General features: G+C 50.1%; 1 protein-coding gene across 1 annotated transcript in view; it reads right to left on the reverse strand.

Moving 5' to 3' along the window:
- Positions 1–26,827, reverse strand: part of KIF5A (kinesin family member 5A) — an 800,696-nt gene that overhangs the window by 242,201 nt on the left and 531,668 nt on the right. The window contains exon 14 of the mRNA XM_085654600.1: positions 150–356. Coding sequence (XP_085510726.1) covers positions 150–356 — 207 coding nt within the window. The remainder of the gene's footprint in view (positions 1–149; positions 357–26,827) is intronic.

Genomic DNA, 26,827 nt, shown 5'->3' on the forward strand with positions numbered 1-26,827 from the left:
AGCAGGGTTCTCTATTGAGAACCCTTCTTATTGGAAACCAGTGCAATTTTGGGATGCCAAAATTATTCTACTTATTTACCAAAAGGCAAGACCCACGAAGGTGATTGTCTCAACTGAGAGCAGCCAGCCCAGCTTTCCTATCAACATACCACCTTCTGGGACAGCTCCTCGGCCATGATCTTGTTTTGCAGGCTCTTGTCGTCCACTTCCTGGGACTTCTGGTCATAGTTCACAGCCAGCTCCTCGAGCGCCTGCAGCACCTCCTTCACCTCTTCCTTGGCACAGTCATTCTCCGACTGCAGGCGGCTCAGCTCCATCTGCACCTTTTCATTATCCCCACGTGTGGAAATCAGCAACTAATTAAGAAAACATCAATTATTAAAAATATCTGTTTTGTAGTATTCACCATACTACTAGTATTCAGGAACCTGCCCCGATTTCCAAATTTACATAAGGAAATTGACATAAAGAAAGCTAAATTACTTTATTCAGAATTATACAGTTTGGCCAAGCTGAAAAGGCAGGGCAGACAGAACTAGACTGATCTGACACTGGATTGAATATCCACAAAATATTGGTGAATAAATCCGCATTAAACCAAACGAGCCAATAAACTCAGCCAAAGATGGCACATCCAAAACTGAGGATATATTTTTATTTTTTCTAGAACAGTGCGGTACCTGAAGTCTGGGATACCTCCACAGTACTACTTGCTTTACTTGCTCCAACAGATTAATGCATACCTGGCATTATCTAAATTTGTAACCTCTCTATGATGCATGCCCAGAACCTGTGTACCTGCCTGATTCCACCTTAAAATCCTGACACTTGAACTATTCACTTAAATTACAAGATATTTAGGGTGTGTAATGCTCAAGCGTCATACCAAGGCTGCTTGCCTGTGAGCAATCCCAACCTGGGAATTTCAATCAATTCCAAGCTCTTAATTTCTCAACATTTTTCAGTGGTTTCGAAAAAATAATACTTATCCTTAGGGTTTTAAAAAAAATTATTATCAAGAGTGTCTGCAATTAAACATATGGACGCTTTTTGGATCCAACTCAGATTGTTTTTTTTGATAAAATATTGGATTCTTTTCTCTCTTCCATTGTCTAATTACAGAGGCAACTCCAACTACTTTCAGGCACTTGTATGAATTCAGTCCCGGAACTTCGAAGATGGAGGTTGAATGCTTATGCACACAACAGATCCAGCAGAGACTGTGGAACTACACTCCAAATAGATGAGCAAAAAGAGTGCCCCTTTGCGAGTTTTATGGTAATTTGATTGTGCAACAGGTGCTACAATGTGTAGTGGGCTGAGATGCACCACTTTTTTTTCACAAAGGCCACAGACTGAACCAGCAGATGACGATATCATTCTATAATGAATTTATCGATCTAGTTTAGGAACTGATATGTAATGGTGAACGGCCTCAAGCTAATTGTGCAATGGCACCTTAGATCCACCCAGGGCCGTTTCTACCATTAGGCAAGCCTAGGCGGCCGCCTAGGGCGGCAAAAGGGGGAGGGCGGCAAAAAACATCATATGCGTGGGAGGGGGCCCTTTACAAACCGTTGCATTTAAGTTGTTGTCTGCTATTGGAAATGCGTATCATGCGTTGGACCAGTTGATAGATGTTAGAAATGGGATTTCTGGTTGGCTAAGACTTGCGCCAAAGACAGGCAGAAACCACCACTCTAGTCAGGGCAAGGGAGTTACACGCCAAAGATAACCTCTGCTCACCCCCTTGGTAGCTTGGCACGAGCAGTCAGGCTTATCCCGGAGGCCATGTTTAAAGCATTTGCGCACGCACACAGCAACAACATCCCAGGCACACTACAAAAGGTACTCCACACAAGTTTATATCAAAAATAGCCTTTGTATTCCCATAACACATTAGAATAGTAATCACATAATATACATGGTGCTACCTGGCACTAGGTCTTATTTACAAGGGATCATTTACACCTGACAGGGCCAACTGGACCACTGTCAGAACCATCACAAAGTGAACTTAGTAAATGCAGAACATATAATAAACCTAGAACACAACCAGTAACTACTGGTAACCACTGTACTAAGCATCAGCCTGTAACATAAACCACATTATGCACAGTATCACATTAGGCGCGAATACATTCTGCGCCAACCTCACCAGCATAAACACATTATGCAATTCTCTCATAAGTCTAAACGCATTAGACCCTAACCTCCTAAGCATAACCCACATTAGGGGCATAAATCACACAGTGGAACATAATCTCACTAGCATAAACCATAAGATGAAAAACAACCTCATAATCATAAAAAACACATTTAGAGGTATAACATAGGGTGCATAAAACATAGTACATACATTACTTTCCTAGCACCACATAATCACATTAGCACATAGTCTCCTAAAAAAAAGACCATAGTAGAGGCATTACTCACATTAGGGCCTGGCGCCCTGTTTACCTCATAGTCCCCCTGGCCAACTGGCCATCTCAAAAGGGGCTCAAATGCCCTATGTCCAACAGTCAGGGCGCGCTGCCAAGGCAGCGGAAGTCAAGGGTGCGCAACTGCGCAGACCTAAACGTTGCAGCTGCCCACTACTTGCTGGGCAGCTGGGAAAGTATGGGGCAAAGGAGTGCACCTCACTCCTAACTCAAAACATGCCCCCAAAGAACTGTGCGCCTAAACGGTGCAGCTGCCCACTACTTGCTGGGCAGCTGGAAATATTAAAATGCAGCATGGGCTCTCAATGGCCCTTAAAACAACTGTGCCCCCTTCGTTGGAGCCACACGGGGCTCTAAATAAACACTGGGCCAACTGTTGGAGCCACACGGGACTCTGAAAATAACTATGCCAAACATTGGAGCCACACAGGACTCTGTAACCAAATAATGCCCCCAAGCCCCCACGCTCCTCTGGCCCCTCTAGAAACTGCTCAACAACGTTGGAGCCGCCCGCTGCCAGACGGGGTCGCTCTGACTCTGCCTCTCCCAACCCGGACTCCCTGGAGCTCGCTGGGCTTCCCTGGACTTCTGGGAGCCCCGCGCTGCCGTCGGCGGTCCTTGGCCACTGTTGCTCTTCACCCGGGCCCCCTCCTGGGACCCAGGACTTCTCTGTGGCGCTCCGGGAGGCAGGGTGGGTTCCCGTTCTCCCTTGCTCTGCACACAGGGCCGGGCTTCCCTCGCTAATGCGGAAGTCCCGCCCCGAGTCAGGCACCACGCTGCCTGACTTCCGACTTGGCCGCGCTACGATCGGCAGCCTCCGGCCGGCTTATTTCAGAACGGACTGCGGCGGTGATCTTCTTATAATAGAACGTGGGGTGGGCACCCACTATTCAAAATAGCAGGAGAGCGGGGTGGGCACCCGCTCTCCATAAATTGCAATCAGCAATCCAAACGCGGGGTGGGCACCCGCAATACATCGGGCAGAATGGGAGAATCCCAACGTCGGGATTCCCTCGGCGGCGATCGCAGCCCAGCGCTGCAAGTCTAAAACAGGAGCGGGCCTCAGGGCCATCAAAAGTAAGGTACCCAGCGCTCCCAAGGCGCCAGATGCAGCACAAGCTCCTCCAAGGTCCTGGAGGATCACAAGCAAGGTAAAAAGGGGTCCCAAAAGCCCTTTCAGGTATTCAGGGGCAATGCATGGCCCAGGGAGGCAAGCCCTCATGGCAGCCCCCCCTGGGCCCCAGCAGCAGCACGCCCCAGCAGGAAGAGCACCAGAACTGAACAATTTCATGGGGTCACAGCCCCTATATTTATACCAGTAAATCCCTTTGTGTAAGAGTGCAGGGCATGGGAGAACTAGATGCAACTGGTTCCGGGGAGCTTTGGAGCACTTTGTTTTCCTCAGCTCCTCTCTCCTTTGTCAGGTGGGGGCTCAGGGATCAGATGCACCACAGGAGGCGGAGCCAGCATTGTGGCGGGAAGGCACAGCCCTATTCAGGTCCCAGGTGCAACTCCTCCCTCCCATCTGCATGCAGATCTCTCTATTCACCACTGGGCTGACTCACCCTGGCTCCTAGAATTCCCCACACCATCCAGCACCTGTCAATCACAAGCCAGACATGCACTCCACATCAGGCAGGCAGACACACAGCACACAGAAATGCCAACTTCTAGAAGTGGCACTTCTCCACCAGTCACCATAAATCTGCGCACACCATTGCGCAGCATTTATTCTCACGAGTTTGCACATACCAAACTCGACCCTGCACTCCTCTCACACCAGGAATTACCATGGACACACATATCCCCCATGCATTCCTATGGGAGGGCAGGCCAATCTCACCACATGCACTCAGAGAGCGCCAGCACTTTACACTGGACTACCAATACCAGGTCACAGGAAAGGCAAAAAGTTTAGGGGTGAACCTGCCAAAAAGGGCCAAGTCCAACAATAGACACTTTGGAAGTAAATTGAGAAAAAACTGGTAGACAAGCAGATGGAATTAGGAGGTACAAGTCACAGCAGCTCACAAGCGTTCACAAGTTTTCACGGCCTGTTAGCAAAGCAAAGGGCAGGGCTTCAGGGGCAGGCAGTGCATGCTTTGGGACTAGACTCTGACACGCACGCCATTAAACAATCTCACCAGGAGTCCAAATCACGTATTTTGTATTCCGACGTGTGCAAAGCTCCCACGAGTTCGTTAAACTGAAACAATTTATAACTGAAGAAAACTCTGAGCAGTGAGAAAGGAGACCACCAGAACTCCAGTAAATATATCCAAGTCTTTTTTGCTGTTGCAGTTTTATAGAGCGCGAACTTGGGTCAAGGGCATTACAGCGCCTTTACACGAGCACCAGGGATTACATTACACAAGGTCGGATGAATTTTTCAAAGGTAGTGGAGAGCTCTGGCTGTTAAGAGACATCTCCTCATGACTGCGCACATCACATGAAGGTGAGAGGGCGGCAATTCCATCGGGGGCTGCAGAGATGTCTGACCTAACAGCGCTGTGGGCTGGGCTGGGGACGGGAGAGGGCCGTGAGCTAACTGGTGTTTGACAACAAGCACAATGCAATGTATGTATCAACGGATGGGATGGTACAGTGTGCATCAAAGTAATAATGTGATCGCGGTACCCTGCTGCGAAGGCCCGTCTCCTCTGCTGTTGTCAACCCACTCTCTCCCCTTTGATGTAAGACATTGTTTGTCAGTCACAGATCATCAGCCAGGCCTTCAGGACAGGTAGCAGGCAGCAGGGGTCTGATGACGTCACTGAACTTCATATTGTTTTCAGTTCTACCAAAGATGACCCCGGGACAACCGGTACGGAGACAGCTACTTCAGATAGAGGAACATAATTCCCTGGGAAGGTGTTTCATATATTGATCTCACAAGACTAATTTGTGAGTGTTTAAGAATACGGTTTAGAAAAATGTCTGTAAAGCAAGGAGAGTTTTGTAAGGGTGGTGGTATGCAGAGCTTGGGCTTAGACCATCTAAGAAGGTAGACGTATGACCAGCTGAGCGCTGGACGGTGTTCAAGCTTGGCTCGAAGTGAACCTGGAGAGGTGGGAGAATGAGTGAAAGGTGTAGTATGTGGGATACAATCTTTAATACGGATTTGACAGTCCATACTAGCTAGAGAGGCACAAAAGCAGGCTTCTATTCCCCAACACCTGGTTAACAGGGGGAGAGAGTGCTGGTAGTAAAAGGGAGGGGGCGGCATTTTTCAATTCACGCCTAGAGCGGCAAAACACCTAGAAACGGCCCTGGATCCACCAAGTCTATTCTGGCATGCTAATCCCCGCTGCTAACTGTACCAGACATAATAAAGATTCAAGATATAGGGACGCCTCATAGCATTTCTTGCAGATGCGAAATTAGCACTCCAGCTAAGCCATTAACTGAAACGGCGCTGCGGCACTTGTTGCCCACCAAAAGGGTAGGCACAGGTTCCATAATCTGGTGGTGGTGAAAGGCAGTGAAAAGCAACATGGGGAATAATCAGAGGTTGCGGGTTTATATAGTGTTAAAATACACTTCTTTCTAAATTTGGAATAATTCCTGATTCAGCCAGGCGCAGAGTAGCATGCTGAATTGGAAATTGCAAGCGATGGGGAAATACCGCAGAGCTGATCTTTTAAGATGGACAATTCACCTGCTAAATGTTGGTGGCATTTTTATTTGGCAAATGGATGAAAAATTGTGGAAGTAATAAGATACGGAAACTCTGATTCTAAAAACAATTCATCACCTCTAAATGTACTAGAAAAAGGTGTCACTCTGATCACTGCTGAATGGCATCATCCTAGAATTAATGATACCTCCTGCAGTGATAATTCTGGGTGCAGTAATATTGAAATGGTATTCCTAACCCTGTGGTAATGGGCACTCATGCTTTTAAATTCTGTAGAACAAGTTACTTAACTTCGGTAACAATATATCTGTAAGAAACATTAGTTGGTTAGATTCCTTCCTTTAGAATATTCCCGAGGCGTCAGGCTGGATCCGGAAAGATTTTCGTCAGCAATACCCTTGCGCGTCGCTAGGTGTCGTCTGCAGCTCAGAACCGTCGTCGGTGTCGTGATCGCCGGGATGACATCGTCGGAGTACTTAGACGCCGCCCTCGCGCGCTGACGTCAGTTCTTGTACATAGCTTTCCGCGCCAGGAACGCAGAGCCATGCAAGAGACCAACACTGGTGCCATAAATCTAGGGCCCTGAAAGGGATGTCCTTAACCCTAGATATCAGTTCGCAGAACGGGGAGGATGGGTGGGGCGGTAAGGAATCTAACCAACTAATGTTTCTTACAGATATATCGTTACTGAAGGTAAGTAACTTGTTCATCTGAAAGAAACACGTTAGCTAGATTCCTTACCTTAGAATAGATAGCCCAGCAATACCAACCCCGGTGGTGGGTCTGCGAACCAAGATCACACCAGGAAGTCCTGGAGAACGGAACGGCCAAAGAAGCCGTATCTCCGGACTTGGCTGTCCAGGCAGTAATGCTTGGCAAACGTGTGCAGCGAGGCCCACGTTGCTGCCTGACAAATGTCCTGAAGAGGGACTCCCCGTCCCAGGGCAGTAGTAGCCGCTGTGGCCCGGATGGAATGGGCTCTCAGCCCCACAGAAGGATCTTTCTTAGCCAAGGAATAACAGGCCTTAATGCACAAAACGACCCACCGAGAGATGGTTCGCTTGTGTACTGCCCGCCCCTTCTTAGCGCCCACGTAGCCAACAAAGAGTTGGTCGTCCACCCGCAACTGTTTTGTGCGGTGCAGATAGAAGGACAGCGCTCGTTTTGGGTCCAGACGGTGAAGAATCTCTTCCTCTTTCGAGGGATGCGGAGGCGGAAAGAAGGTGGGCAGTGTAACAGACTGGCCGATGTGAAAAGCAGTTACCACCTTAGGGAGAAAGGAAGGACGAGTCCTGAGCACAACCTTGTCCGGATGGATAGAAAGGAAAGGAGGCTTAGAAGATAAAGCTTGGAGCTCACTCACCTGTCTAGCAGAGGTGATTGCAATCAGGAAGGCAGTCTTAATAGTCAGAAGACGAAGAGGACAATTATGAAGTGGCTCAAAGGGAGCGCACATCAGATAGGTTAACACCAGGTTCAAATCCCACTGAGGCATTACGAAAGGGACAGGAGGAAACATATGAGTAATGCCTTTAAAGAATCGAGCAACAACAGGGGATTTGAAAAGAGAAGGCTGATCAGGAAGCCGTAAAAAAGCAGAAATCGCTGAAAGATATCCCTTCAGGGTGCCCAGAGCAGAGCCCTGCTGGGCCAGGGAAAGAAGAAAGAGGAGAACCTCAGAAAGAGGGGCGGAAAGGGGATCCACAGCCTTTGCTGTGCACCATGCCACAAATTTGTTCCACCTGCAGGCGTATACCGTTTTAGTGGAGGGACGACTGGCTGCCAGAATGACATCACAGACTTCAGGAGGCAAGTCAAATGGCATCAACTGTCACCACTCAATCTCCACGCATGGAGGTGGAGGCTGGACAGGTTCGGGTGGAGGACCATCCCCTGCTGCTGCGACAGAAGGTCCTCCTGAAGAGGCAGTCGAATCGGGGGATCAAGTGATAGACTGAGTAGCTCGGGATACCAGTATCTTCGTGCCCAATCCGGAGCCACAAGGATGACTTGGGCCCGGTCGCGCCTGATCTTCTTCAGCACTCTGGGCAGAAGAGGTATAGGCAGAAAAGCGTACAACAGACTGCAACTCCACTCGCGACGAAAAGCGTCTCCGAGAGAGTGCCGCCTTGGAAATTACAACGCGCAGAACTGATGACATTGTGCGTTCTCTTTGGTGGCGAATAGATCTAACCAAGGCTCTCCCCACTGCCGAAAGAGTCCGTGCGCCACGTCCGAGTTCAGACGCCATTCGTGATCCATCATGCACCGGCGGCTGAGTTCGTCCGCCCTGGCGTTCAGAGAGCCTGCCAGGTGTTGAACCACCAGGGTGATGCCCTGATGTTCCAGCCATGTCCAGAGGCACAGAGCCTCCTGACAAAGGGTCCACGACCCCACCCCGTCCTGTTTGTTGCAATACCACATGGCGGTGGTGTTGTCCGTGAACACCTGCACTACACTTCCCCGAACAGAGGGAAGGAATGCCTTCAGTGCAAGTCGGATCGCCCGCAGCTCCAATAGGTTGATATGGAGCCGGGTCTCCGCCGGAGACCAGAGGCCTCTGATCTCCGCCTCTCCCATGTGGCCCCCCCATCCCAGGAGGGACGCATCCGTCACCACTATGTGCTCCGGTTGGGGTAGAGATCTGCCACTGAACCAATCGCGGTCCGTGAGCCACCACTGCAACTGTCTTGCAGTGCCCTCTGAGATCAAGACATGGTCGGACAGGTTGCCCCGATGCTGGGCCCACTGAAACTTCAGGTCCCACTGCAGAGCCCGCATCCGCCACCTGGCGGGATATACCAGCAGGATGCAGGAGGCCATCAGACCCAGTAGCCGCAGCACCAACCTGACCCAAACCCGGGATAAAGGCTGAAAGATCGGAATCAGAGCCTGAATATCCGAACCTGCTGTTCCGGAGGATAGACCCGGAACTGCGCCGAGTCCAGAACCGCTCCGATGAAAAGGAGCTTCTGGGAGGGATTCAGATGCGACTTCAGCACGTTGATGGAAAACCCCAGCAAATGCAGGAGGTCGGCTGTAGTCTGGAGGTGGGAGACCTCTGCCTGGGGCGAGCCCGGCTTCAACAACCAGTCATCGAGATAGGGGAAGACTGGAACCCCTAATCTGCGCAGATGAGCTGCGACCACCGCCATCACTTTCGTGAACACCCGAGGGGCACTGGTGAGGCCGAAGGGGAGCACAGCAAACTGAAAGTGCTCGTGGCCTACCGTGAACCGCAGGTAACGCCGGTGGGCCGGCAGGACGGGGATGTGGAAATAAGCGTCCTGCAAGTCCAACACTACCATCCAGTCTCCAGGGTATAGGGCAGCCAGAACCTGAGCTAAGGTGAGCATCTTGAACTTCTCCTTTCGGAGGAAGGCGTTGACGCTCCTGAGGTCCAAGATAAGGCGTAGGCCCCCTTTTCCCTTCTTGGGAACCAGAAAGTAGTGGGAATAACAACCCCGACCTACATCTCGGCCAGGAACGCGCTCGATGGCCCCCTTGGCCAAGAGGGCCGTAACTTCCTCCTGCAGAAGTTGTAAGTGATCCCCCGACATGCGGTGGTACTGCGGTGGCATGGCTGGAGGGGTCGCCTCGAAGGGGAGGGAGTAGCCCCTTCGGACGATTTGCGGCACCCACCTGTCTGATGTGATGGTACGCCAGTGGAGCAGGTGATGGTGAATTCTGCCTCCCACTGGCGTGGAAAGGGCCTGAAAGCTCGGACTAGGAAGGCTTTCAGGCAGATGCTGCTGGGGTAGATGTGGGCTGACCGGCTCTCTGTCCCCCCACTCTGCCTCGGCGGAATCCACGTCCGCGACCGCGTTGAGGCTGGTTCTGCGGCCTGTGGCTAGACGGATGTGAGGGGGCGCCCCTTCCTTGGCCACGAAAGGGGCGAAAAGCGGAAGTTTGCGGGCGAGGGGCCGAGAGGCCCAAGGACTTGGTCGTAGCCCTGGAGTCCTTAAAGCGCTCCAGCGCACTATCCGCTTTGTCGCCAAAGAGGCGACGGCCATCGAAGGGCATGTCCATGAGGGTGCTCTGGACATCCCCGGAGAAATTTGTGGACCTCAGCCAGGCGTGGCGACGAATCGCCACTGTGGTCCCAATTGCCCGACCTAGCGAGTCCGTTGTGTCAAGCCCACATGGTATCGAGTACCGTGCCGCATCCCGCCCCTCAGCAAGAGCCTGGGCGAGCCGTGTCTGGGCCTCCTCCGGCCACTGGGGCAGCACATCCGCCACCGTATCCCACAAGGAGTGGGTGTAATGGTCCAAAAGGCATGCGGTGTTGATAGACCGCAACCCCAAACTAAGAGAGGAGAACAGTTTCTTCCCAAACTGTTCCAACCTTTTGGATTCCCGATCCGGGGGAGCGGACGGGAAGGCGGTCTGGGAGGTAGAGGCCTGGATAACCAGGCTCTCAGGCGTGGGGTGCACCGACAGAAAGCTGGGGTCACCCGGGGCGGTGGCGCCGGGCCACGTTCCGGTCCACAGGAGGGACTGTGGAGGGCTTGGACCAGGTGCCCATCAGAACGTCCGTCAGTGCTTCATTGAACTGCAGCAGAGGCTCCGAGGAGCTTACCGGCGGTTGAAGCACTTCAGTGAGGAGGTTAGTCCTCACAGCCACTGCAGGGAGCTCTAGCTGAAGAGCCTCGGCAGCACCACAGAATAGGTAGCACCCTCCTCCGTAGCCACGGAAGGAGGAGAGATGAAGCCAGTGTCCGGGGAGGTATTAAGAGCACTGGCATCCCCCAGCTCTTCTACCCAGTCCTGAGATAACTGACACTGCTGTGCCAGAGGGTCCTCAGACCCCTCCCAGTCGTCCCCGTCATCCGACTCCTGGTAGACAGGTGGAAAGGTCGGAGCCGGGCGGTAGATGAATCTCTCATCTATCGGCACCGGATACAGCGCCGGGCAGCGCCTCTCCGACGCCGGGCCCGAACCGGGACTAAAGCTGGGGACGACGTCATTCGAAGAGGGGTCGTAAGGTTGACCGGCGTCGACCGGGATCCAGGCCTGGATCCCTCGGGCCCTGCGGCATCGGGACCGAAGTCGACGACGGCGCCGGGGCCGGAGCCGCCGGCTCGCTAGGCCCCCAGTCGGACCTGCGGGCCCGAATGCGCGCCGGCAGGCCTCGACGGCGGAGCGAGACTCCTCATGGCCACGAGAAAGTCTCGGATCTCCGTCGGAGTCGCGTCGGGCCCAGGGACCGAAGGGTATGGGGCCGGCCGCGACTCTTGCGGCTCCGCCGGAGCCGCTCGGGTGGTGCCACCCGAACCCTCAGCCGAGTCACGCGACCGGCGAGGGGAGTCAGAAGAGCGATGTCGTCTCTTCGACTTCCTGCTGTGCCTCGACTTACCGGAATGCGAGGACTTGGAACCCGACGAGCGGTGATGGCTGCGGCTCCGCGACCGGTCCCTCGACCACCTCCTCGACCGGGACCTCGAGCGGCGCAGAGCCGACTGCCGGATCTCGAGCAGCTTGCGGGACCGCTCCCGCCTAGCCTTCGAGGTCAAGGCCCGGCAGTCGAGGCACGACTCGGCATCGTGGTCGGCCCCAAGGCAATAGAGACACCGCCGGTGATGATCCGTGACCGACATCAGGCGGTGACAGGCGTCGTGCGGCTTAAACCCAGGCATCCCTACTGGAACCAGGAGTCGAGGTCGACTCGAAATAGGAACCAAAAAAGTTCAAAAGGTTTAGTCAAAAAGTGACTAAAAGGGTATGCTCTTCCCGGATCTGCGCTTACTGGCGTGGAAAAAAGAAGAACTGACGTCAGCGCGCAAGGGCAGCGTCTAAGTACTCCGACGACGTCATCCCGGTGATCACGACGCCGACGACGGACGTGGAGCCGCAGACGACGCCTAGCGACGCGCAAGGGTATTGCTGACGAAAATCTTTCCGGATCCAGCCTGACGCCTGGGGATATTCTAAGGTAAGAAATCTAACTAACGTGTTTCTTTCAGAAAAAATGTTTGCGACTGTGATATAGAACATGCTACAGGCCCTCTCAATTCCCCAATAGACTCTAGCTGCACTACCAGGAGTCGATCTGGGTCTCCTTGATAACACTGCAATCCAGACATAGCTGGCTCAAAAAACTTGAAATTATAGAAAAATGTTTCATGTTATCCCAGATTGTTTTTTAGAATATTGGGGATGCTGGATTGGTACAGAAGAATGTCAATACATCTGTGTGAAGCGCTTACAATTGTGAGAATGTCATTAAAATTCGAAGTTAAATTGCAAAACAGCTACACAGCTCCTCTGCCACAGAATATTTGTTTGGTTCAGGCTCAGATGACCAAAACCGCTTGGAAAAGCAAACAGTGCAGTTGGACACCACAGGTCAGCAAAGTTTAAGAGACGATGTGGGGATAGGATGAAAGGCTGGCATTGAAGTAGAACGCCTTCCTTTGTCATCAAACTTCAAGTCGGAGGCTATTTTTGCTATTGCAGTCACAATACAAATGCAGAATAGGTACGGAAATGATGAAAAGAGAAGGGTGCATCTATAAAGGATATGTCATAAAAGCACAATGATCTCCAATTGTAGCCATCAGGTGAGAACAACTCTCCTATTTGTTTTTTTGTGTGTATATTTTGGTACTTGAAACCCTGCATTAACAAGATACTTACCTTTGTTAACGCCTTATCTGGTAGAGACTCTATCTAGCCACAGGCTCCGTACCTTAGAATTACCCCCAGGGCTCAGACTGGATCAAGAATCTTTTTTGTGAGTAGTAATCCCGTGCGATAAACGGAACGCATAAACCATCTTGGTGGAGGGACACCTGGCTGCCAAGATAACACCACAGACTTTGGGCGTAAGGTCGAAAGCTGTCAACTGTCACCACTCAATCTCCACCTGAAGGGGCAGCCTGATCGGAGGACCGATGGCCATGCTCAGTAGCTCAGGATAGCAGACTCTCCATGCCCAGTCCAGAGCCACAAGAATGTCTTGGGCCCTGTCGTTCTTGATCTTCTTGAGAACTCTGCGCAGAAGTAGTATGGGCCAAAAGGCGTACCTGAGACGTGAACTCCACTTGAGACAAAAAGCATCTCTGAGTGAGAGCCACCTTGGAAACTTCAGTGCACAGAACTGCTGACATTGCATGTTCTCATCGGTAGTGAACAGATCTAACCAAGGATCACCCCACTGCTGAAAGAGACTTTGCACCACCTCCAGATGGAGATGGCATTCGTGATCCGATTGGCATCTTTGGCTGAGTTTGTCCGCTCTGCCAGTCAGAAATGTTGAACCACCAGGGAAATGCCCTGCGGTTCCAGTGATGTCCAAAGACGCAGTGCCTCCTGACAAAGGGTCCACGACCCCACACCACACTGTTTGTTGATGTACCACATGACAGTAGTGTTGCCCGTGAACACCTGCACTAGCCTTCCCTGGATGGAGGGTAGAAAGGCCTTTAATGCCAATTGGATGGCTTGGAGCTCCAACATGATAATGCAGAGTCTGGATTACACCGGAGACCAGAGCCCTCTGATTTCCACATCTCCCAGATGTCTGCCCCATCCCAGGAGTGATTGGGGAAAAAAAGAGGATTCTGCCGCTGACCCAATTGTGGTTCGTTAACCACCACTGCAGATATTTTGCAATTCCTTCTGAGATCTGGACCATGTCAGAGTTCCCTGATGCTGCACCACCTGGAACTTGAGGTCCCACTGCAGAGCCTGCATATGCCAGCGGGTATGTGTCACCAGGAAGATGCAGGAGGCTGTGAGTCCTAGCAGCTTTAGAGTCTGTCTCACCGAAATCCAGGATAGAGGCTGAAACATCGGTATCATAGCCTGCATATTCCAGACTCGCCATTCCGGAGGATATGCCCGAAACTGCACTGTGTCCAGAACAACTCCGATAAAAGGAAACGTCTGAGAGGGAGTCAGGTGTGACTTTGACACATTGATAGTGAACACCTGCAAATGCAGGAGGTCCGCTGTAGTCTGGAGGTGGGAGACGACAGCCTAGGGAGAGCCCGCCTTCAACAGCCAGTCATCCAGGTAGGGGTGACTGGCACCTTTGATTTCCACAGATGAACTGCGACCACATCCCTCCCCTTGGTGAACACCCGAGGGGCGCTAGTAAGGCCAAATGAGAGCACAGAGGCCTAAAAGTGATCATGGCCCACCGTGAACCGCAGGTAAAGCCTGTGGGCAGGCAGGACAGGAATATGGAACGCTACCATCCAGTCTCCTGAGTCCAGGCCAGATAGGCCCCGAGCTAGATTCATCATTTTGAACTTCTCATTCTTAATAAAGAGGTTGAGGTAGCATTGATCTGGGATAGGACGAATGCCTATAGACCTTCTTGGGTATCAGAAATTTGAGAGAATAACAACCATGACCCACTTCTGGCGTCGACACTCTCTCTAAGGCTCCTTTGGCCAAAAGAGCAGCCGCTTCCTGTCAGAGAAGAGATAGGCGGTCTTCCGTCAGCCTCCCGTATGTAGGTGACATGGAGTGAGGGGTAATCTCGAAGGGGAAGGAGTAGCCCTTTTTTACAATCTGCAAAACCCACCTGTCCAATGTTATGGACTGCTAGAGGGGTAGATGAAGGCGAATTCTGCCGCCCACTGGGCGCCCATGATGATAAATGGGTGGACTAGAAAGGTTTGAAGGCTGCAGCTGCTTGGGGATGGTGGACTGACCCAACCACTGGCCACCCGACCCACGGGGCCAGTAGAAGCCGCGACCATGGCCATGCAGAGGCTGGTATGGTTGCACTCCGTGGTGGCAGGGTGAGTAAGGACGCGGCTGCATGCTCCTTCCATAGCCACAAAAGGCAGATTGAGGGTGTCAAGGGGCCATGGAAAGGCCCAAGGACCTGGCTGTAGCCCTGCTGTCCGTAAAGTGCTCCTGTGTAGGATATGCATTGCCTACGAAGAGAAGGGAGCAATCAAAAGGTATGTCCATGAGCGATGTCTGGACATCCCCAGAAAAGCCAGTGGTCCTCAACTAGGCATGGTGTCACAGGGCCATTGTTGATGAAATCGCTCTGCCTAGTGAGTTAGTGGTGTCTAGGCCACATCTAATGGTGAACTTAGCTGCATCCCTCCCATTGGCAACAGCCTGGAATAGTATGGCTCAAGCCTCCTCCGGGGCGGTTGGCAGCACCTGCGCAACCATATCCCAAAGCGCATAGGAATAGTGGCCCAAAAGTCATGCAGTGTTGAAAGACTGCAATGCAAGGCTGGTGGAAGATTATTTTTTTTACCTAAAGTTTCCAGCGTAATGGATTCCTGATCTGGTGGGGCGGTTGGGAATGTGTCAGGATTTACGCGTGAAGTGGAGGTGTGGACCACCATGCTCTCCGGAGCGGAGTGTTTGGTGTAAAAGGTTGGGTCCACTGGAGTGGGGCGATGGTGGCTGGCAATTGTCTTGTTCATAGGAGCCCCTGTACTGAGCTTGGACCAAGTACCAAGTTGGACGTCAGTATGTGCCCCATTGAAAGGGAGAAGTGGCTCTGATGGGGACACTCCTGGCTGAAGCACTTCTGTCAAGACTTTAGTCTTGACTGCCCCTTAGGGCAGAATGAAGTCCAGGACCTCAGCTGACCTCCGCACCACCATTGCGAATGAAGCTCCCCCTTCTTTGCCATGGTAGAGGGAGAAAGTATGCCAGTATCTGGAGTGTCCAGTCCATTGGCTTCCCCCGGATCCTTACACCAGTCCATGTGTTCTTCATGAGGCTGGTATTCCTCAGGGTCCAGCAACCCCTCCCATTCCTCCAAGTCCTAACCTATAAGAATAGGGCTCAGGCACCATCCTGCATGGCATGGCTCCAGTCAGCGCCAGAGCCGGTGTCAGACAATGCCCCTTCAGCTCTGTGTCGGAGTCAGGAATGAGGTTGGGATGGTGCTGCAGGTAGGCGCCGGCAGCACTGGTAGCGTGAGCCTCGGGATTGGTGCCGGGGAACGTTGTGGCGGCACGACCAGCACTGAAGCAGATCCATCTGTGGATCCTTGGGGCCCGACTGCACTGGAGCAGCCAGCGTGGATCCAGTAGGGTCCCTTCTCGAACCTGCAGGGCACGAAGTCGCAATGGAGGGAACAGGCCACCCAAATATGAGGTGCATGGCCTCATAAAATGATTTAATTGGGGGGGGGGGGGTTGCTCTGGCTCCCGCAAAATTTGGGAGGCACAGACCTACCCAGGTGCTGGCTTAACTGCGGAGCCAGACCTTGAGAAGTGGCGCTTCTTCTTCTCAGCCGACGGATGAGGTGAAGTTGAAGCAAGCTTCGACTTCTTTTTCTTTTTGTGGGAGTGCGACTCAAGTGACTCGATGACTTGGAGAGTGACAACGACCTTGCACTCAGAGACCACTACTGAGACCTTCCTCTCGACCGGGGCATCGATCGTTGAAGCTCATGCATCAAGCTGCTAGAAGCTTGAGAGACCACTCCTTCAAGGATTTCGGGTGCATGGCATGGTAGTCAGAACAGGCCTTCGGGTTATGGATCTTTTAAGGCATCAGCGCAAATAAGATGCGGGTCCGTCACCGACATCTGTCAGTAACTTACACTGCAGGTCTTGAAGCTGGCATTTTTAGATGACATTCCTTCCACATCAGGAGGTAAGACATCAAAAAACCTCAACAAAATATCGAAAAAGCATTTTTAGAAAGTGATTAAGGGGTAGCTCATCCTGGACCTGCTCTGACTGGCGCGGAAAGAAAATAACTGACATCAGTGAGCCTGGGTGGCGCCTATACATGCACCGTGAAAGACACTTCCGGCGCAGACTACGCCGCTTGGTGCCAAACAACGCCATCTACAGGCGCAGGGGTACTGCTCATGAAAACATTTACAGATCCAGTCTGATACTTGGAGGTAATTCAAAGGTGAGGAATCTGCGGCTATAAGTCTCTATCCGATCACAGCAGATGCAAATCCACAAGTACCAAAATGCAAGAAAAACAAAACAAGACTACATGAGCCTCGCACACCTAGCATATGATAATATTGGATATTTGCAGAGTAGGTTGAAAAGGAATACGGGGAATGCCATATTCCATGGAAAAGGTCTCCTTTCCAGCACTTTTGAGATACTGGCCCAGTAACCGTTATACAGAATATTTAATTAGTGGGGAAAAAATAAGTGTGGGTGAAGCACTTCTGTCAAGACATTAGTCCAGTCTCTTGGATTCCCGATCTGTGGGAGCGGACGGGAAGGAGGTCTGGGAAGTAGAGGCCTGGATAACCAGGCTCTCAGGGGTGGGGTGTTGGGACAGAAAACTGGGGTCTCCCGGTGCAGGGCGGTGGCGTCAGGCCAGGTTCCGATCCACAGGAGGTACTGTGGAGGGCTTGGACCAGGTGCCCTTGAGAACGTCCATCAGTGCTTCGCTAAACAGCAGCAGAGGCTCCGAGGAGCTTGCGGACGGTTGGAGCACTTCAGTGAGGCGGTTAGTCCTCACGGCTACAGTAGGTAGCTCCAGCCCGAGGGCTTCGGCCGCCTTACGCAACGCCACAGAAAAGGTAGCACCTTCATCCGAAGCCACGGTCGGAGGAGAGATGAAGCCAGTGTCAGGGGAGGTGTCAAGGCCACTGGCATCCCCCAGCTCATCTGCCCAGTCCTGTGATAACTGGCGGGCCAGAGGGTCATCAGACCCCTCCCAGTCGCCACCATCATCCGATTCCTGATAAACAGGGGGAACGATCGGAGCCGGGCAGAAGATGAAATGGTCACCCATCGGCGTCGGCTGCAGCGCCAGACGGCGCCGCACCGGTGCCGGGCCCGGACCGGGGCTGAACTGGGGAACGGCATCGTCCGGAGACGGCGCCGGGGGCGGAACCGGTGTCGACGCCGGCGGAGGAGGCGTCGTGACGTCGACCGGCATCGACTTAGATCCAGGCCTAGATCCCACGGGGACCAGCGGCGTCGGGACCGAAGTCGACGACGGCGCCGGGGCCAGAGCCGCCGGCTCGCTAGGCCTCCCAGTCGAGCCTGCGGGGCCGAAAGGCACACCGGCAGACGTCGACGGCGGAGCCAGGCCCCTCTTGGCCGAGAGGAAGGCACTGATCTCCGCCGGAGTCGCGTCAGTCCCAGGGACCGGCGGGTATGGGGACAGACGCGGCTCCGGCGGAGCTGCGGGGGTGGTACCACCCGGACCCTCGACCGAGTCACGCGACCGGCGAGGGGAGTCCGAAGAGCGATGTCGTCTCTTGGACTTCTTACTATGCTTCGAGTTAACCGAAGACTTGGAACCCGACGAGCGGTGGTGGTGGCTGCGGCTCTGCGACCGTTCCTTGGACCTCCTCCTGGACCGGGACCGTAAACGGCGCAGAACCGAGTGTCGGAGCTCGAGAAGCTTTCGGGACCGCTCCCGCCTAGCCTTCAAGGTCAAGGCCCGGCAGTCGAGGTACGACTCCGCGTCGTGGTCGGCCCCAAGGCAGTAAAGGCACCGGCGATGGTGGTCCGTTACCGACATCAGTCGGTGACAGGAGTCACAGGCTTTAAAACCAGGCATCCTACCGGCACCAGTTCGAGTCGACGAGTAGACAAAAGTGTCCAAAAAGTTTTAGTCAAAAAGTGACTAAAGGGGTAAGCTCTTCCCGGATCGGCGCTGTCTGGCGCGGAAAAATGAAGAACTGACGTCAGCGCGCTAGGGCGGCGTCTAAGTACTCCGACGACGTCATTCCGGCGCACGACGCCGACGACCGACGTGGTGCCGCAGACGACGCCTAGCGACGCGCAAGGGGTATTGCTGACGAAAAATCTTTCCGGATCCAGCCTGACGCCTGGAGATATTCTAAGGTGAGGAATCTAACTAACGTGTTTCTTTCAGATGTAATGTTTAGCCGCACCAAAAAAATTGATATATATATCAGTGCAATGTATCAGGAAAGACACAAACATTCCAAATAATTAACTATTTTTTAAACATTTTAATTTAAGTGGCCATATTTGTGTCTGTTATCCATTGCATGATTTAAATGAATGGCCTTTCGAGGGGTCGGATAATACTTTGACTCTTAGAGCCTAGCTGGATTCTAGACTTGGCTCCAATGCCACTCTTTGAATAAATCTGGTGGTTGCTCACCTTTAGCACTTTCTTGAGATGGCACTACTGTTATGGATGAAGGAATATTAAGTTTATATGCTCCATTTAAACCTCAATAAAAGGTATCCTAGTGCTAAATTGCTACAGATCCATTCCAGGAAAAAGTCACTGAACAAAAGAAAGCAGTGCCTTATAGATTAAGATTGGAAAAATAAATGTTTATATGTTTTTTAAATGTTTTTCAATCTGTCTGTGATTTTAGTTGTTCAGGCATATTGTTCCATATCTTTGGAATGATCACTGATATCGTAAGACTTTTGATTCTTGATAATGTGAATCTAGGTACACTCAAATAATGTTTAAGAGATGATCTCAGTGTTCTGGAATAGGGATTTGGAAGACATTAGTAAAAATTGACATTCAACTTGCAAACCATGTTAGAACTGCACTTTTAGAATGTGTTTAAAGCTTCTGCAGAAAGGCTTTCACTTAGAAATGGCATGCAGGAAAATGTGCATACATTTTAATGCGAAAGAAATCCTTCAGATGTATAAATAATACATGCAATTGGTTATTAATAATTAAATAATGTAGGGAAAACGTACTTGAGTGTTTAGAATATAGAATATATGTGTGAATTTCTTTTTTTTGTACCAAGCTATTATTCTTAAATGTGCAAATTTAGTTTGGGCCTCAAGAACCTTTCTTTTTAACTCTTGCTCATAGCTTAAACATTCCTTTAGAACATTGCCTAGCAACAGCATCTTGCTTAGGAATTTGCTGACTCCTATAGTGTTTCATTCAGCTTTCTCATATTAGATTATTTACCTTAATACAATATGACTTGTTGTGTTTGCTATGTCAAATAATGATTTAGACATTTTATGTATGCTTCATCTAAATACATTGCTAGTTTGCCTCCTCATTTCTAAAGAGGCCTGTGTCTTCATAATAATACACATAGAGCATCCTTTAGCTTAGGTAAGAAGGTTCTCATGAGAACTTTTCTCCATGTAATAGTCTTTTCTACAGTGTTATACTAATGTACCAGCATGAACGTTTACCGTGGGAATCGAGGGAAGAGACATCGGAAGTTTGACAACATCATCAGATGAGCGGATACCATTGGAACAGAAGAGTCAATGCCTAATAATGTTTGCTACAATATTACTCAGTTTATATTAATGAGTGTTCCTAGCAAGTTAGGGTAGATAAAGCTTTGGACGAGCCCGAATGTGGTGCTGATAGACCCATCATCCTTGTCTTGCGACTCTTCTCCTGGAGAGTTATTCTTAGTCTGTTGTTACTGCTAAAGGTGACTTACTTTCTTTACTTAAATCTTTCTTCTAGATCAATGCTACTGCAGAGATCATCTTATTATTGACGGTTGCTATTGCAGTTGTGGGGAACTCAGCTGAGTTTCCAGAATAACCCTTCATGGGAAGTTCCGTCTTATTCTTACTTTGCTCTTTTCTGAAAAGCACTCTTCATGGGTTCTATTTAGAGCAGGATAGGTCCCATAGATAGTGTAGTGATGCTTTCCTTTATGGAACACTATGGATTGGTTTATGCTGTCACTAATCAATTTCTTTATTGATATTTCTGTAAACTGACAAATCTGAATAAAATGATAAAAACAAATACTAATCCTTCAAGAAAAATAAAGGTGTTGAAACATTTCGAAACCTCAGTATTCAAGATGACCCCTAGGTTCCTAGCCTGGGGAGCTGGCATTTGAGGCACTCTTAGTTTTTTCTGACCACCATGCTTGGGTCCAGAAGGAGTGGTTACCGAAGATTACAACTTTGGTTTGCTTCCTGATCAAAGAGATGGCATGCTTCAAATTCGGTCTGTTATGGTTGCCATGCAGGTAGAAAAAAGTTGGAGATTTCCTTCTAACCTTACGATCAGTTAGGTGTCATTCCCATATGCAAAGAATTGATGCCCAAGAGATTCAATCATCCTTTCCAATGGTGTGACATAAAAATTGAAATGGGTGAGGTTTAATGCAGAGCCCTTGGGGACTCTAACCTCCATTTCTGGCGAGCAAAATTCTCCTAGGAGGGCATTTGCCTCCACCCTGTAAAGAATGACGTAAACCATTTGAGTGTACTTCCTGCTTGTTCTATTCCTGTCTGCCACTCTAACAAGATGGCATGGGAGATAGTGTCAAAAGTGGCTGACAGTTCAAGTAGTACCAAGGCTGCCGTCCCTCCTGCATCCATGATCTCCTGGATGCTATTGAAGGCTTTAACAAGGGTAGTTTCTGTGATTTCTAAATCTTGACTGAGCTGGATGAAATGCTTGCTTTTCCTCCAGATTGAGCTTCGATGGGTATTTACTACGGCCTCAGTACATTTTGCCCATAAGTGAGACCAGTGAAATGGGACGATACTTAGCTAATATCTGGAGATTAAGAGATGCTTATTCCCGGAGTGGAGTGATCCGTGCTTCTTTTCAGGCTGGAAGAACAATGCCCTCTTATAAGAATGAATTACAAAAGTCAGTAATAACCAGTAAGATTGTGTTAGTAATTTTTTTTAATGTATAACCAGGCAAGAGTTGGCATGGGAGGAAGAACTAATCTTTGACCATATCCCTCTTAAATGTTCTATGGTGGGATTCTCAAAATGAATACAGTTCATCACTGAATATTGGGATCTCGTTGGATCTGTAATAATGTTGTGATTGATCATACATCTCGGCTCAGACTGAGAATGGTGATTTGGGCAAGTTATTGAGTCTCTCTGTTCTAAATTAGTCCGTAGTTTTATTATTTTAGATTTCAAAACATCAGCTATGTTATTACATACTCTTGAGGAGGGGTTATAGTTTTTGGCATCCTCTGGACTAGCAAGGATTTTATAGATTTTAAAACCCTACCTGATGGGAATTTTTTTGCTCTACAATACAATGATGATAATAGTTGGTCTTGAAGATTTTAATCAGTTTTTTTGTAGTGCCCTAATTGAGGTTTGAAGAGTCTGCAATTTTCTTCAGACCCAGATTTTTGCCATTTTTGCTCATATTTTTTTACATGGTTATTAACTTCATTTAGAATTTTCATTGTACCACGGTGATTGGGGCTTAAGCCTCTTAATCATGATGTCTTTAATCGGGATAAGGTGATCTAAGTATGCCGTCAACCAGTCATTCATAATTTGGGTCCCACTTTTGTATGTTTAATGATTTTCATGCTCTAATCTTTATGAGTGGTTTCTTAGTTCTCGATTTTTAATAGAAAATAGGTAACATAATGAAAATAAGACCATTTTATGATCTGTTCATATTAAAGGAGTAACCGTCTTCATTTCCAGAAGGTCTGGTTAGCACACAAGAGTATCTACTGTATGTGTTGCCTTGTGTATATCATCGTTCCTAGTAATTTAAGGTGAAAGTCCGTCAAAACGTCTATAATGGCGTGTGCTTCTGAATCTCGAGGGCTATCAAAATGTATGTTAACATAATCATTACTATAAATTGGTCGTATTCATTAAAAATGAAGATACTAAATCTGTTAAGGAGTTTATGATGTTTTTAAGGGTCCTGGCGGTCTATTAATCAATATACATGTGATAGAGGATTTAGACAGTGTAATGGTGAAGGCAATGTTCTGTATTCTGGGATTAAATATTGGTCTTCATTTTACTTAATATGACACCTTAATACGTATTCATCAAAAGTATGAGAGACTAGGAATTATGGGGCCTTAGAATTGGGTCACATTTTTTAAATCTCACTTTTCATTGAATTTTGCTACAGCATTTGGGGGGGCATGGCCAGGCTACCAACCAAGATGGTCGCGTCGAGCTGAAGCTCCACCACTAAACCCGACATTCTGGCCCTATCTTGCGCAAATCCTTAGCCATCTGCCCGAAATTTGGGCTCTGTGGGTCGTGGACATCCTGGCTGCCATGTATGAAGGAGCTGAGGCAGCTACGAGCGTGTTAAGTAAAGATTGCCTGACTCGGCCTGTGAGACCGGGGCGCTGCGGGCCTACATGTGGGCTGGTTCTATGATCAGCTGCCAGGTGCGCGTTGGCTGTGGCCGCGGCGCTTATTGCACATCCGGATGACTTGGAGTCTGTTGACTCTTCTGCGGTTGCGGCACGGTGAGGAGAGACAGACACCGCCGCCCAGGACCCCCCCATGCCAAGCAGGTGCGTCAGCCCTCTTGTCCACGGAGGCCCTGGGGCGTTAGGGGCCGCAGGTGAGCTTGGGGGCCTGTTGCCCGACAGATCAGGCTGGTGGAGGTGGCGCAGGGGGACAGACAAGCTCCACCGGTCCCACACTGTGCTCCTGGCCCACGTGGTGTCCTGATTGCGGCTGACAAGACGGAGGAGCGGATTGGAGCTCCAAAACGAGACACCGGAGGTGTGGTGTGTCCCGGTACTCTGGGCCTGCTCCTTCGGCGGGAGGAGAGATCAAGGCCTGCTTCAGAGACGAGTCGGCGAGACTCAGTAGGTGGCCCCCTGCTTGGATGTGGGGACACCTGAATGGAGCGAAAAAGACAAGCCTGTCAGGCACTATGGGATTGAGTGCCCGCGTAAACGAATTATTAACTGCTGTTGGCATTGTGATATTTCTTCAGGCGGTGCCATTTTGAGGGCCAGCTCCCCTTCCACTGCTGCCTGAGCTATCGCCCACCACCCTAATTTTTGGGCGTTTTTTGACTGTACTTGAATGAATGGTCTGGAATATGGGATGCAAGGACCCGAAACAACGCCTACTGCAATTTGGCTACCCTGACACTGCGCCCGTGGGGTCTGCTGTAAACATTGCGGAGGGGGGAGTGAAGGGTGCTAGTTTGATTGCCCCCGGCTCAGAGGCACTGATGCAAGAGCTCAGGGCAGGATTCAGAGAGTTGGATGGGCGGTTTGATGCCCTGGAAAAGCGTCTGGACACTATGGGGGCTAAACTTGACACGCACGAAAGGCGACTGGGCAGTGTGGAAGGGAGGGTGTCGGACGTGGAAGATGGAGCCACGCAGTCCACAAAAAGAATTGACCGGAAAGAGAAAATCCTTAACTTTGTAGCTATGAAGAATGAGGACATGGAGGCTCGCAGCAGGCACAATAATTTTCGCATCTTAGGTGTTTTGGAGTCCACTAACACGGGGCGCATGTATTTATTTGTGGAAAATCTGCTTACGGACCTCTTCAGCAAAGATGCTTTCACTGCTACCTTCCTAGTAGTGCAGGCACATAGTTCCCTTGGCCCTGCCCCAATCCAGGATGCCCTCCCAGGCCTATAATTGCCTGCCTGCTGAACTTCACGGACAGGGACAGAGTGCTTAGACTGGCGAGAGAAAATGGCACCACATCTTGGCGGGGTTCAACTGTAGCGCTGTTCCCTGACTTCACAGCTATGGTCCAGGAGGCAAGAAGAAAGTACACAAGAGTAAAAGCCACGCTCCGAAATTTGGGTCTACGTTATGGAATGATTTTTCCGGTGCGCCTTCGGGTGGATGTGGATGGTAGGTCCAGATTCATTGACACCCCTTCTGCGGTCCAGGTGTTTTGTCAAGACTATAAAATGAACTCCAGCAGAAAGGCCAAGGATTCATCCAGAGGCTCCCCATTGCATAGTGGCTCAGTGGCTAGTGGGGAACTCTTTTCATCGGAATGACCCATGTCACTGTAACTTGTGTGCAAGGTTAACCTGTTTTCTATCCCTTATTGCAGTTAGGGCAATTGCATATGCTGTTAATGCTTGAGATTATGAATAATTGAGTGTGCGGCATGGCATTGCCTTGCCCCTAGTGTTGTATCACCTTTAATCTTCTAGCCCGGTTGGAATGTATGTTAAGCTGATTCCTTCTCGCTATACAATATGTTTTCATGATGCATGCTATAGGTTTGTTAGTGGGGATCTTCCCTGTTTGGAAGTGTGCATGGATGGGTGGGGGGTGCGGGGTGGGGTGTTTTGTCTCATTGGGGATTTCCTGCACGTAGTTTTGAATGCACATCATGATGGGATTTGTACTTTTTGGCACTCACACACACGGTCATGCTTGAACTATCATTATGTCTTCAGGGGATATGCTATCCGCATTTACGGACCTTGCATTGATCACTTGGACTGCGCGGGCCTTAATAATGTCAGGAAAGGGAAGCAGGTGTTACACTATCTACAGAGACACCAGGTGGATGTCACTTTTTTGCAAGAGACGCACTTGCCGAAGTTAGCATCCACTAGCTATGCTTCCTCTTGGGGTCCCCATCATTACTTCACAAACTATAGCACATATGACAGGGAGACTGCGTTCCTGTTACATAGGCGCTTGCCTTTTCTTGTGGACAGAGTCCGTAATGACAGTGAGGGTCGGTATACGATGGTAACGGGGCTATTAATGGGTTATCGAGTGGCATTTGTTTGTGTGTATGCACCGAATACTGATAACACAGACTTTTTTCATGACCTCCACATGCAACTATTGCAGCTTGATGCAGACTATATTTGCATGGGCGGTGATTTTAACTTGTTGTTGGACCCGGCATTAGATAGCACGTCAGGCTCCTCTGATTCTAAGCAGCAATCTCGATGTGCACTTTTGAGCTTTGTGACTCGTTGAGGTTGGTGGATATGTGGCGGCTCTGCCGCCCTGGGGAAACTGCCTAAATCATTATGCTGTGCAAAACCTGGATCAGAGAAGACTTCTGGTTAGTATCCACAAATTTAACTTCTTGGCACCGTGTGAAGAAGCCTCTTCCTAGCACAATCTCCGACCACTCCCCTGTGGTGCTCACGGTCAGGGTTCCAAGACCAGAGGGTTTTGAAAGACAGTGGAGGTTCCCGGGTCAGGCGTTGATGGATGCGGTGTTCAATGCATAGCTCCGTTCAGCTATTGTAGAATACTTTGCTTTAAATAATGGGTCAGTGCATATGTGGGCCATTCTCTGGGTAGCCTTTACAGGCTAAATGTGCTGAATTTGTATTGCTAAACATTTGGGGGTATGGAGGGATCTGAGGGGCACGTTATCCCGCATTACGCAGCAGCTTGAGGCGCTTGACAAGGAGCAAATGGCGCTACCTGACCAGACTAGATGGAACTGCCGATTGTCGCTCCTATTGGAGTTCAGGGAAGCAGTGGAGCAGGAGACGCTTTTCTTATGCAAATACACAACTGCTCGACGGTATGGCGAGGATGATCGACCTGGCTGCTCCTTGGTGCGCCTCCTGAGGCCTGCAACGGGTCAGACTTGTCCCTGTATCCGTTCCTCTGATGGTCGGGCACTGACTGACACCAGGGAGATACAGGATGAATTCTTAGAGTACTATTCCGAGCTGTATTATTTGCGCGTTGCACACAGCGACGAGGTTTGAATTGACTATTTAGCCGAAATCGCACTAGTCTGGCTTGACGATGTAATACAAGTATTCTTGGCGGAACCATTTTCTGCAGAGGAAATTGTAAGCGCTATTGACACCATGAATGGTTTGACTGCCGCAACTTTAGACGGGTTTACTGGTAATTTTTATAAAGCTTACAAGGACCTCTTCGCACCTTATCTTCTCGAGGTCTATAATGAAGCGCTAGAGCGCAAAGAGTATCCGCCGCACGCTGCGAGAGGCAGTAATAATCCTCTTACCCAAGGCTGGAAAATACGCACTCATGTGTGGATCATATAGACCGTTATTTCTCTTAAATCTTGATTACAAAATCCTTGCCAAAATGATTACATTAAGGCTAGCCCTTCTGTTAGACTGTATCATCTCTCCGACCCAGTCGAGAT

This window comes from Triturus cristatus, chromosome 4_1 (genome assembly GCF_964204655.1).
Source record: "Triturus cristatus chromosome 4_1, aTriCri1.1, whole genome shotgun sequence".
Classification (NCBI taxonomy): Eukaryota; Metazoa; Chordata; class Amphibia; order Caudata; family Salamandridae; genus Triturus; species Triturus cristatus.